At 53.4% G+C, this 12196-nt stretch overlaps 1 protein-coding gene across 1 annotated transcript; it reads right to left on the bottom strand.

The window, feature by feature from the left end:
* Positions 1-5862: 5862 nt before the first annotated feature.
* Positions 5863-11343, bottom strand: ZDHHC22 (zinc finger DHHC-type palmitoyltransferase 22). Its single transcript, XM_008138796.3, has 2 exons — positions 10818-11343; positions 5863-6128 (listed from the first exon to the last, which is right to left on the bottom strand). The coding sequence occupies exons 1-2, from the start codon at positions 11341-11343 to the stop codon at positions 5863-5865; spliced, it is 792 nt and encodes a 263-aa protein (XP_008137018.1).
* Positions 11344-12196: the final 853 nt, after the last annotated feature.

The raw sequence follows: 12196 nt of genomic DNA, 5'->3' as shown, positions 1-12196 counted from the left end.
GCCTCGTTCCTTTCTCTGTACCCACCAGTGCCTACTGCATAGTAGGTGCTCAATAAACATGTTGAATGAATGAACCAGTCAATGAGTTGATGAATGAAAACTTGAGTCCTCGTTACTTTTCAGCAGGGCATTGATTGGGTGCCTGCAATAGTTCACAACAGAAAGATAGCCTATCCCTGGTTGGTGTGGCTCAGTTGGTTGAGCGTCATTCTGTGCACTCAAGGGTTGAGGGTTTGATTCCCGGTCAGGGCACATACCCAGGGGTTCAATCTCCAGTTGGGGCAACCAATCAATGTTTGTCTCTCACATCAATGTTTCTCTCTCTTTCTCTCTTCTTTCCCCTCTCTAAAATAAATTTTAAAATATATCCTTGAGTGAGGATCTAAAAAATTTTAAAAAGAAATAAAGATAGTCTAGTATCTGGGTTCAAACGCTAAATCCAGGAGCAGACAGCCTGGGTTTGAATCCCAGCTCTGCCAATCACTAGCCATGAGGCTTTGGGCAAGTTATATGACATCTCTGTGCCTCAGTTTCTTCACCTGGAAAATAGGAGTGTGACAACAAAGCATACCTCAAGGGTTGCTATGAGAATAAATACTTAATACAGGTAAAGAAAAATAAAAATAAATAATAATAAGTAATAATACAGGTGAAGTGTATGTATGACAAGGGCCTGGCATGGAGTGAGTTCCATAAATGTTGGTCATTATCACTCGTGGTCGAATTACAGCATCAACATCGTGTTCTACGCTATGTGCTAGATATGGGGGAAACCAGAGGATTCCACCATCAGCTTCCCTGCCCTCCACGGTTTACAGTAGAGCAGAGAGATGGAACCCACACAGCAGGGAGTCAGAGCAATGGGTTGCTGCCGAGTGTAGGGGAAGACTCCCCCAGGGGCTGGACCTGGTGAGGAAAGACGGGGGAGAGAGAGGGGCTGAAGGAGGAGGTATGTTGGGGCCACCAGGTTGTGGGCTGGAGGTGTCCATCTGGGTGCAGAGGGCCTCACCAGTCAGGATGGGGGGACTGTACATGGTAAAATGTTATCCCTATGTTTCAGTCTCCAGCCTTTCAGTTCTACTCTACACCTGGAAGCCATGTTGGTAGAAAGTTTCCTTCCAACCCCATTCTCTGAAGCTGTGTGAGAAGAAAAGATTGGTGGGGAGTTTCCGGAGGCCCCTCTAGGGAACCCAGAGAGAGGTCTAGGGGTCTCTGATGTTCCCAGGCTGACTCCCTAGGGGAATGAACGTGACCCTCTCCCTGTGATCTCCACCCCAGAGAATTCCACTGACCATTAGAAAAAGTAGATAACAATCTATGCTCGACTCACACAGGAGGAACAACCTCGAACAAGGGTGAGTCAGGGTTTTATAAGAAGGAGGAGGCAGGGTCCATGGGGAATATGCCTGCAGCATGTATACGCCTGTCCCCATCACTCCTCAAAGGAGACTCGCAATCCCAGAAATCACCAGCCATCCCTGCCTCTGCACAGTCCCTCCTACGGACAGCCCCTCCTACCCCCACTCCCACCCACGGCCCTGCTTTTCTGCCTGGCCAACTCCTATTCATCCTGCATGAGTCTGCCGTCTCCTCCTCGGGGAAGTCTTCCAGCCTCCTCGCAGCCAAGGGAGTGCTCCCCTCCGGGCTTCCATAGCACCCTGTCCTTCTCCCTCCCATCAGCCACTGAGCCTAAATCCTCTACAACTGGTCCTTTTCCCCACGAGGTCAGGTAATAGGTCTCATTCATCTTTGAATTCCTGGTTCTTGGCCTCATGCCTGGCATCAATGAATGTTTGAGGAATGAATTGAGGAGCTGGGCCAGCACCACCCACAGAGTGAGGAATGAGGGCAGAGGCAGAGGCCAACATCAAGGCAGCTGAGCTACCCCAGACATCCCCAGCCCCACCAGTAGGCTCACCCTGGCTGGTGTCCAGGTCCAAGGTTCTGCCTCACTTCTAACTCATCTCAGACAGGGCAGGACAAGGCATCCTTGCTCCCTACACATCCCCTCCTTTTCTCCCCGTCAGGAGGGGCTGCCTCCCTGAGAGCATGCCCAGAGACAGGGCAGGAGGGGGACGATGCGGGGCAACGAGGCCAGTTGGAAGGCAGAGGGTTCAGTGAGGAGCCAGGGCACTTAGAGGACCAAATGTATAAAGTAACAAAGACAACCATATTCTTAGGAAGGAGATTGGCTAAAAGATGGCCCCGGGGACCTACGGACTGGCTTCCTCATTATAGTGGAGGGGAATGTGGTTCAGGTCTCTTTCAGTTCGTCCTTCTCTCACATGGCAGTTCATACTTTGCCTAATCTGACACTAGGGCGTGGGCCAAAGCAGAGTGCCCACTTTCCAGATGGGGATACTGAGGCACTGTAAGCCCCTCGAGTACAGAGCTGTCTCATCCATCTCTAGCCCCACAATGTGCAGAGCACAATGCTGGGCACATGAGGGGAATGAGAGATGCGGAGTGAGAGACTGAGCTGTGTATTCATCTGGTCAATATTTATTGAACACCTACTAGATGCCTACCCCCTGCTAGGCATCCAGGATACCATGGTGAACAAGACAGGTGTCTCTGCCCTGTGGAATGTAGACAGCCCATGCTCTAGAATGTACTGAGCACTAGCTGAGCATTAGGGATTAGCCACAGCTCCATTCATGTCTCACCACCTGCCCCTGCATATCAGGGAGCTGCCGCCCATTGGTGTGTGTTCAGGGAATGCAGGCTCCAGCCTAGGCTGAAGGTTGTTCAACAGTCCAAATAAAATCAGCACCTTGCAGCTGTGTCTCTATCAACCCAGGCCTGCACATCTTTAAGATGCATCCGAGGTCATGCCCATTCACCTGCTCAGGGACCACTCCCTGCAGGGCTCAAGCCCCTCCCTGCTGTCCCCAGGGCTGGGCAGCCCTAGGTCTCCAGGTGTTGTTGGTAGGGGCTGGGACAGCAGGGGGCCCTGGCTGATCCTCAGGAGTGGTCAGCCCTGGTTGTATTGAAGGATCAGGTGGATTCTTCATTCTCCCTCCACCTGTCCTCTGACATGGAAAGAGGTGGGAGGAGAGGAGGAGTGGGAGAAGAGGCAGTAAGTCCCATGTCAGACAGTCCATCCCTGGTCCCATGGGTTCACAGATCCCAGCACTGTGGATCTGCTACCGACCACACCCCAACCCTGACCAATCACAATGGGTTCTGGCTGAAAGAGTGAGTGGGGCAGGGTCCTGGGGGTCCCGCATAGATGCCCTTTTAATCGCTGGGTTGTGCGGTGAACCAGGGCCCCAGGGGAGGAGCAGGAGCCATCTGGGGCAGCAGCCGTCTAGACAAAGATGATGTACCCACTTGAACAGAAGTATTTTTGAGCCTTACCTTAAATATTTTAATAGCTAGTATGACTGCTTCAGTACATTCCAGCCCTGCTACCAACCACAGTGCCCATACGATCACATCAAATCCAATTTAAAACCACATTTATTGAAGTTCTTCATCGACAATGCAGGGTCATGTATACAAATGCTACTCAAGTCCCACAAGTGGCAACTTCCCCACCGCTATCCCCCCTCCCCCCACTGTCCAATCCACCAGGAGCCGACCTCCTGCAGGTTTCCCTTTGGCTTCCTCCCCCAGTGTCCGGCCTCACAGTGCTGAGGCTCCGGGAGGCTGCAAATGGCTGGGCTGGCTTCCAAGCTTGAGCTTTGGGGTCAAGAGAGAACCAAGGCCTGGGTCACCATTCCCACTACCTAAGTATGGCCAGAACGAGGGTGAGGATGCTCACCCCCCCCCGCCCCCACTCAAGGACTTCTCCATCCAGCAGCCTGGGCACTCCTTCAGCTCTCTCTGCCATAACTTTCCTCTCCAAGTGACCTGCCCTGCTGACCACCAAGATGGCAGAGTGACCATTTTTCTGGGGGTGGGAGTCCGTGCCTGGATGACAGCGACAAGTTGCCCCTGATGGCAGGAATCTCATTATCTTGGTCACTACTGTATATCAGTACCTGGAAGAGCACATACTTGGCACTAAATAAATACATGTAGGATGCATGAATGAAGGGATATGGGAGGAAGTATAATCGGATGGAGCCATTACTACATTAGCCCTCTAGGGGGCATGAAGGCAGGACCAAGGTTAAGTCCTTCAAAGCTCTGCCCAAGAACTCAGGGTGTTGTATAGCAACAATTGGGGTTGCCATGGCCACCAGCTGAGCACAGTAGGGTGTGGGTTTCAGCCCCACTGCCTGCATGGATGGCAGACTGGCCTTGGGAGCCAGTCAGGAGTGGGCACATATGTTGTCCCTACTCCCTCATATGCTCCAGGGGTCTGGTCCTCTGGGTTCCAAAACACACAGCCATGCCCTTATTCAGATCCAGTCAGATAACCACGCTGGTCTGGCAATTGCACCCCTATATTCTGGTCTCCTCATTCCACAGCCTCAACTCTCCCAATCTCCCCTTCCGAGTTGAGCATGGCCTTCAAGCTCTCCCCACCACTGACCCCACCTGCCCCTGAACTGCTCCGTCTCCCTGTCCTCAAATGCCAACTGCCTTAACTAGCATTAGCACCCAGGTAGATCTGTCTCTCCAGAGACTCTCTCCTTGGTGGCTGGGTGGGATCCTAAAAGTTTGCATCATAATTTTAAAATGCCTCCATGCCCATACACCCTCCATGAAAACAGATAACTCTCTACAGATCATTGGGCCTGGCGATCACAAAGCGGGCACCAGAATCTTGGGTGGGGAGAGATGTTTCCTTCCTTAAGCCTGTGCAGAGATTCTTTCCCGGCGTGCCTGCTAGATGACTGCCTAGTCTCTGCTGGAATACCTCCAGTTTGGGGCACTCACTACCTCCCCAGGAAGCCACCCTAACGTTGAACAGCTTTAGCTGCCAGAATGTCCTTTATACGGGGATGAACTGAACCCATTTCCTTCTCTCATTCTCATTCTTCATATATCCCAGCACTCAGCCTCTATGTCACCCTCTTTCTTCTCCCCTAAGTGCTCTCTCTCTCTCTCTCTCTCTCTCTCTCTCTCTCTCTCTCACACACACACACACACACACCCTTCTATATGTTTATGTAGTCACGTGCCTCTCATTTATAAGTATGTCCCCTTCCCTTCTCCCTTCTCCTTCCTTTCCCAGCATCTAGCAAAAACTGGAAGAGTGCCAGGGAAAGAAAGCATCCATCCAGGTCCTGGACTGGGCTGGGTGGCCAGCTGGAGTAGGTTGCACAGGGGACAGCAGCTGGAAAAGAAATCCCAGGCCATTGGCTGCTGCATCCCAAAGAAAGGGCCTTGCAACGTGGGGGGTGGGGTGGACAGCTAGCTACTGAGTTCTTTTTCCCTCTCACTGCCCACAATTCCTCAGAGGGCACGAGGACACTCCCCCTCCTTTCCCAACCTCCCTGGCAGTTGGCAGAGCAGACTTGGTAATTTTAAACACTTTGTAATTTTAAACATTTTTGCCAGACTCCAGGTCCCAGGGAGCATCATATCAGCAGCAAGAATTCATTCCCTACTCCCAACATGGGGCTTAGAGGACGAGATCTAGCAGATGGCAGTGATGACATGAGACACGGCAGAGAGTGGATAAAGTGGGCAGAGGGGCAAAGCAGGGGCCCCAAGGAAAAGAAACAAAAGCAGAGGCCTCCTAGCTCCCGCCTGGCTGGCCCATGGAGAGTGTAACCATGCCTGGGTGGCCATTTTCCCGCCTTGTCGTTGATCCACCAGCCAGTGCTGTTCTCTATGTCACAGACCAGGGGTGGCTGCTAGGACATTACCCACCCAGGTTGTAGTGGGTCATGGGTGGAGACAAGGGTGCCATGGTCTCGAGTTCAGGAGGAGTCAAGACACCGAGAGGAATGATGGGCGTGCCTGCTACTTGTCCCGCTGCTTGGAGCTCTCACCTCCGACGTTGAACATGGGGACCAGCAGGCCCAGCAGCCACCGCTTCCCGAACACCTCCTGCAAGTTCTTGCGCCAGGGCCCGGCCCTCACCGCTACCCCCTTCCGCACCTGGTGGCGGGTCTGTCCCCGGAGGATCAACAGCAGCTGGTGGCAGCAGAAGCCAGCGCAGGCCAGGCCGATGGCAAACCAGAGGTAGAGCATGAGGATGACGAACATTTCAGAACCGAGGACAGCTCCTGCAGGGGGTGGGGTGGGGGCGGGGAAACACCAGCATCGCTTTATACCCAGGCCACGTAGGGACCTGCCATCACTGCAGGCGCTGCTCGGAAGGGAGGGAGATTAATGAGATTGACGCGATATGTTATAGCAATCTCAGCGCTGCAGCGACGGAGAGGAAGGATTAACTAGTTGCCCTAACTTTTTCTTAGTGCAGACGGCCGGGGGAGACCTGGGGATGTCGGGGAGAAGGGAAGGAAGCTTCTCTGGGCAGCGCCTAGATACGAACATCCGTGAGCCAGAGATGCCCGTCTTTCTCTGCCTTCTCTTTCTGGTCTGGAAACAGGGAGAAGGGCTTTTTCTAGGAGGAGAGAGGGGTGAGCTGAGGATGCTGGAGAGGGAGCTGGCGCCTGGGCAGCTGTCTAGACTGAAGCACCTGCTCCCATGGAGCGGGAAGCATCCTCGGGAGGGCTCGGGAAGGTGACAGCGTGATGGGGAGCAGGGCCGAGTCATCAAGAAGAATAAGTAACGAGCTCCCAGGGCAGCACAGAGCTCCAACCGAGAGAAGAGACCAGTCATTAGTGTTAACAAGAGGACACTGTGGCCACCGGCACACTTGGCCAGAGCTCTCCTGTCAGTCAGAGCTTGCTACGCCTGCAAGAGGCCCCCCAGGTCACTAGTCCAGCCTCTTGCCTTGGGCGGGGCCTCCTGTAAACCTCTCTAAACAAGCACTCTCTATGACTAGGCTTTAAACATCATCTGAGTCAGAGATCCCACACTCTTCTTCAGAGTAGGGGTGGTCAGTCCACGCTAAGTTTGAATCTCCCAGGTCTGTGGTCTCACACACATTCCTTAACCTCTCTGGGTTGTAGTTTGCTCATCTGTAAAATGGTTCCATAGGGTGGCACGATTCAGGAAAATAGTGTGCGAAGTGGCCAGCTTTCTGGTACACACGCAGCACAGCGCTCCCTGCTGGAGAGACTTGACCCCCAAAGATCTCAACATTAACTCCTCTTAGACCATCATGCTTTCTCCTTCTTCCCAGGGCTTGCAGTCCTAGCTGGGCTGCAACTTTGGCAGCCATGGTAGAGACACCTACCTTGACCTGCCCAGCAGCCAGGGCAGTGAACCCAGGAGAGAATTCGAAAGCCCTCCTCAGCTGCTCTTCCTGCAGGACAAGCCCACCACCACCTGCTCCAGACCCCACCTTACAACCTGCTTGACCTCTGCAAACCTCAACCATATCCCTCCCTTCTCCAGCTTCCTCTGGCCCCCGTCTACCTCTTCCCTGGTCTCCCCAGGCTCCAGTTTCCAGACCCCTGAAGGTTGGGCTCTTAAAACTTGTCCAGTCTCAGCAGTGATGGACTCAGCCACCAGGAGGATTTGGGTTTGCTCATTAGCAGCCTCCTCTTGCCCTCAGCCCCTGGGAGCTTGATAGCAGGTTTCTATTTGCAAAGTTGGTGACAGATAAGTCCATCCGCCCGGGGAGGGAAAGCTCATTTTGAGGAGCCCCTCAGCTGGCTGGGGGCAGCAGCGGGGACGGGGCTCACATTGGGCTGGCCCTCCCTCTGACCCACTTCTTCTTGTCAGCACAGGTTAGCTCAGGCAGCACATGGAGGATGAAGGATCCAGGGACCAGGGTTCCCGTTGGGCTCCGGGAATGCTGACAGGCAAAGACGACCCTCGAGCTGGGACCTGAGAACATGAGAGCTGTCAAGTGCGGGCCTGCCTTGCATCTCAGCCTCGGGGACAAGCCTGAGCTGATGGAAGCTGTTTTTCAGGGGCTTTATTTCTGGCACTAAAGCAAGGCATGCGGAAAAGATCCTGTGGCCTTCTCCTGGCCCCTTGTGGCAACTACAAAAGGCTCTTCTGGTGACCTGCTTTTTCTTGAAATGTTTGAAGTTGACTAATCTGACTGCCTCAGCTCTCTGAACTATCTAATAATAGTTCTGCTTCTTTTAGAAAAATCAAGAGTTTTTCTAAAGGCCTGAATGGTCACACCACCCAATCTCTCCCTCCCTGCTTCCCACCAAGCATTTATAACTCCTTTGACAGATCATTGCCTGGCATCTTTAACATACAGTCAGGGACAAGAGGCTCCCTCCCTCCCAAAGTGGCTCATTCATCAAGAAGCAGCTTCAGAGAGGCAGTGTGGTGTGGGGGAAGGAATATGAGCTCTGGAGGCTAGCAACCCTGAGTCCAAATCTTGGGTTGGAATCATAACTAGTTATGTGGCTTCGAAGCAACTTAACCTTGCTAACCTTTTTGTTCCTGAGCCTTTATGATGGATATGATAATACCTACCTCACAGAACTGTGGCGAGGATTGAATGAAATGAGACCTGCACAGTGGGTAGCACATAATAGGTGCTCAACCAACGTTAATCCCCTTCCCCTTTGACGGGACTTTCTGGAGGCATCCCCTATGCTGGTGTACTTATACAAATGTCATGACACAGATCAGATGGCGTCATCTCCATTTCCTAGGTGAGGAGAATGAGGTTCAGAGAGGTGACACAATCAACACTGATCCCATGAAGCCACAAGAAAAGACAACTTCTAAAATGCACCTGGCCAGCCTCCTACCTCTTGAGCATCAGCTAAAGGCCTGTGGGCAGCAGCCACCAGAAGATCTCTTCTACTTCTAGCTCACAGGGCCCACACTCCCGACCATCTCATGCTCTGGTGCAGATAGAAGTCAAGGAGAGCACTACCATTGAGGACAAGTACCACAGCTGGAAAATAACTGCTCAATCTATCAGACAACTTGGGCCTTCCGACTCCCTCCTGTCCTCCTGAGCAGATGAGGTAGGTAGTGCCCTCAACCACTTGGGTTGAGAATAGGGGGAGAATAGATAGGGAGGGAGGCACTGAAGAGTGTACTGGGGAGGGAGAGAAGGACGTGCAAGGGAAACAATGAAGGATGGCAAAGGAGGAAGATGAGAGGGGAGAGTTTGGGATTACAAACCTTGGCCTTCTTTTCCTAGTGGGTATGGTGAGGAGGTAAAAGATAATGGCACTCATCTTTCTGCTGGAATGGGATCTGGCACTTACTGGTTCTGTTCTCCCACCAGAGCAAATAAATAGATTCCCTCTTTTTTTCTTTCCTGCCTCCCAGACTTAGCACATATGGATAGGCCTCTAAGCCTGGCTTATCTCAAATCAAACCATTTCAAGATCCTTCCTTTGAAACCATCCATTTTTATGTGAGGAAACTACTTGGAAAAGAAAGTGTAATTAGGTTCTCTGGCTCTCCTCATCTCTCCACCTGCCTGTGCTCACACTCCACCCCCTAGCTCGCCCACCTACCCTCCCTCCTCCTGGTTATTTCAGTCCCAGCAGCCTCCTATGCCAGCGCCAGGTTCCAGAAGGCCTGAGAGCGCTGAGTTCCGGGCCCAGCTCAGCCACCAGCCCTCAAGGCATCTCCCCTAGCTGGGCCCTTCCTGGGTCTCTGTGTTCCCTCTGCCAAATGGCACAACAGTTCTATGCCTGCGAAGGATTAGGCTGCTGCCCCAACCAAGGCTGAAATAATGGCTCCCCTGAGAGCAGAGCAAAAATTTTATGACTGTCCAGCCCAGGCCCATCAAGACAATCTTGGCTTCTCAGTGGAAGCAGCTGCACCCTGTCTTTCCCTGTCCCTGAAAGGTCAGCGGCTGAGGAAACATGCTGTGTTCCCTGTGCTGCTGTGGGCAAGCCATTTAATCCCATTCGAGCCTCAGTTTGTTCATCTGAGAAACAGAGATATCCATATCATACACACATGTGTGCACACTATCAATTGTAAAAACCAGGTCAATCAGAGTCAAAGGCCAGGGTAGGATGGAGAGGAAGAACATGAGGTAGGGACAAATCGCAAGGCCAGGTAAAGTGGTAAGAACTGCCACAGGTCCCTCTGGGCCAAGTATCAGGGAGCTGTTCTCGGGGCACACTATACACAGTCCTCACCAGGGTGCCCAGCTGAGCGCCACTTCGAAGGCCCACATGTCTGGCTCCCGGAACTGTACGAACCTCCTGGAGGATCAGTTCCCACACCAGAACCATGACTGTGGTGCAAGGATGCAACCATTAAACATGGCTGCATCTCCAACAAGGTGCCCCCTGCTCTGAGGCATCTACGGGCTGGAACCACCTGGTGAGGTCAAACATAATGGGCAGGAGGGCAGAACTTAGTCTCTTGCTGGGGCTGGCTGGCACTCTGTTGGTGGGCAAGATGTTTGGAAAGTAAAGTCCTTAAGGGGACGCATGAGCAGCATTGGGGTCCAGGCAGAGGAAGGTCAAAACCTGGGTGCCCCTCACAGGCTGCATGGAAGGAGAGCCAGCACCCAGCCCGCCTGGCACAGAGCAGGTGTACTGCCTGGATCACCACATCTCTATGAGCAAACGGACCATGGAGAGCAAAAAGGAGATGAACGAGATTGGGGTAGGGAGAGAGGTTGCCAGATAAAATACAGCATGCTCAGTTAAACTGAATTTCAGATAGGTAACAGTACATTTTTTTTTTTTAGTATAAGTGTGTCTCGTGCAATATTTAGGAGGTACTTATACACTTAAAAGCTATGCATTGTTTATCCGAAATTATAATTTAATTGGGCATCCTGTTGTGGGATTTTTTTGTTTTTGTTTTTTTTTTGCTAAATCTGGCAAACTTGGGGTTGGGGTTGGGGCGGGGTCTTTGTGTAGGGCCCAACCTGCCTGTCAAGACCCACTCACCAGAGAAGAACTGGCTGATGGAGGTGGGAAGGAGCGTGAGGAAGGCCAGTGGGTGGGCGAAGGAGATGGAAAGGACTGCCGAGATGTAGGCCACGCCGGCCACCATGGAGTAGAGGCAGGCCAGGGAGGTGTAGAGGCAGAACAGGACGAAGTTGCGCATGTTCCTGCTGCCAATGCAGTTGCCGGTGAAGAAACAGTGATGGTCCTGCTTCAGGGTGACTCTGGCGCACACTCGGCAGAAGTGGGTGCTGGGCGGGGGGCACAGAGCCTTCCTGGCCGAGGCCCCCTGGCAGGCGTCCAGGTCGTCGGGGGAGTTCTGGATGACCAGGACGTAGTTGCCCAGGGCGTTGGTGGAGAGGAACAGGAAGAGTGCCCCGTGGAGCAGCGCCGGCGAGCAGAGCCGCGCGGCCGCCGGGTCCTCGCGCATGCTGGGCAGGAAGAGGAAGAGCTGGAGCGCGAAGGTCACCAGGGAGATGCACAGGAAATAGGCGGGGGCCACCACGTTGAGCAGCCTCAGGGCCAGCATCTCCGATCACATTCCTGAGGGGCCCAGGGAGAGAGGAGAACTTACTGCGGTGTCCAGGGGGCGCCCTAGGGCGCTCCTCAGGCGTCCTCTGGCGGCCCAGCTTCGCACCAGTCCACGCTCCCATCCTTGTCCCTCGACCGCCCCTCCTCTCTTTCCTAACCCGGGTGGAGCAGGCAGGAGACCCCGAGACCGCCAAGGCCTCTGGGGGTCAGGCTCTACTCCCCCGTGCTGGCTCCGTCGGTTTTTGAGGGCCTTCCGCGCCCTGGCACCCCGGAGTCAGACACAAGGAGAGCGAGGTTGGGGCTTGTTAGTAAGGAAAGGAGGGGCAGGGGGTTGGGCTCCGTTATGGCAGTGGAAAAGAGCCCAGGTTTGGGGTGTCTCCTTCAGACCTCCCAGGAGGAGAAGGCAAAGGACTGGGGTGGGGCCGAGGGAAATTATGGGAGTCCTGCATCACCTCCCCTTGCTCAGCCCCTGCCCCCACCCCATCTTGGGGACCTCACAGGTAATGTGACTCTTTGGAGGTATGTGTGCTTGGGGGTCCGTGATATTTGGTGTGTGTGTGTGTGTGTGTGTGTGTGTGTGTGTGTAGGGAGGGACTGTGTGTGTGACTCTGTACATGTCATCTGTGTGTGCCTGGGAGTCTGTGTTTGTGTATGTCTGTGTGCACACACGCAGCCGCTGCCACCTGGCTTTTTAAAAAATCAATTAAAACAATCGATACATTCACACAGGCCGCTGAGGCATCTAGTGGGGTGAGGTGGGGGCGGCCGGAATACCTGTGTCAGCCGGTCTTGGCCAGCCCACCTCTCCACGCTGGCAGCCCTGGCTATTTCTTTGCAAAAAAAGCGTTTTC

Source organism: Eptesicus fuscus, chromosome 5 (assembly GCF_027574615.1).
Source record: "Eptesicus fuscus isolate TK198812 chromosome 5, DD_ASM_mEF_20220401, whole genome shotgun sequence".
NCBI lineage: Eukaryota > Metazoa > Chordata > Mammalia > Chiroptera > Vespertilionidae > Eptesicus > Eptesicus fuscus.
Note: the sequence above shows the minus strand (reverse complement) of the source record. Positions and strands in the feature narration are given on the sequence as shown.

Excerpts from the sequence above, each read along its gene's own strand:
- ZDHHC22 (XM_008138796.3), bottom strand. The coding sequence starts at position 11,343 with ATGCTGGCCCTGAGGCTGCTCAACGTGGTGGCCCCCGCCTATTTCCTG. Across the intron at positions 6,129-10,817 it reads CATCAGCCAGTTCTTCTCTG|GAGCTGTCCTCGGTTCTGAA; the intron begins GTGAGTGGGTCT and ends CACCCCCTGCAG.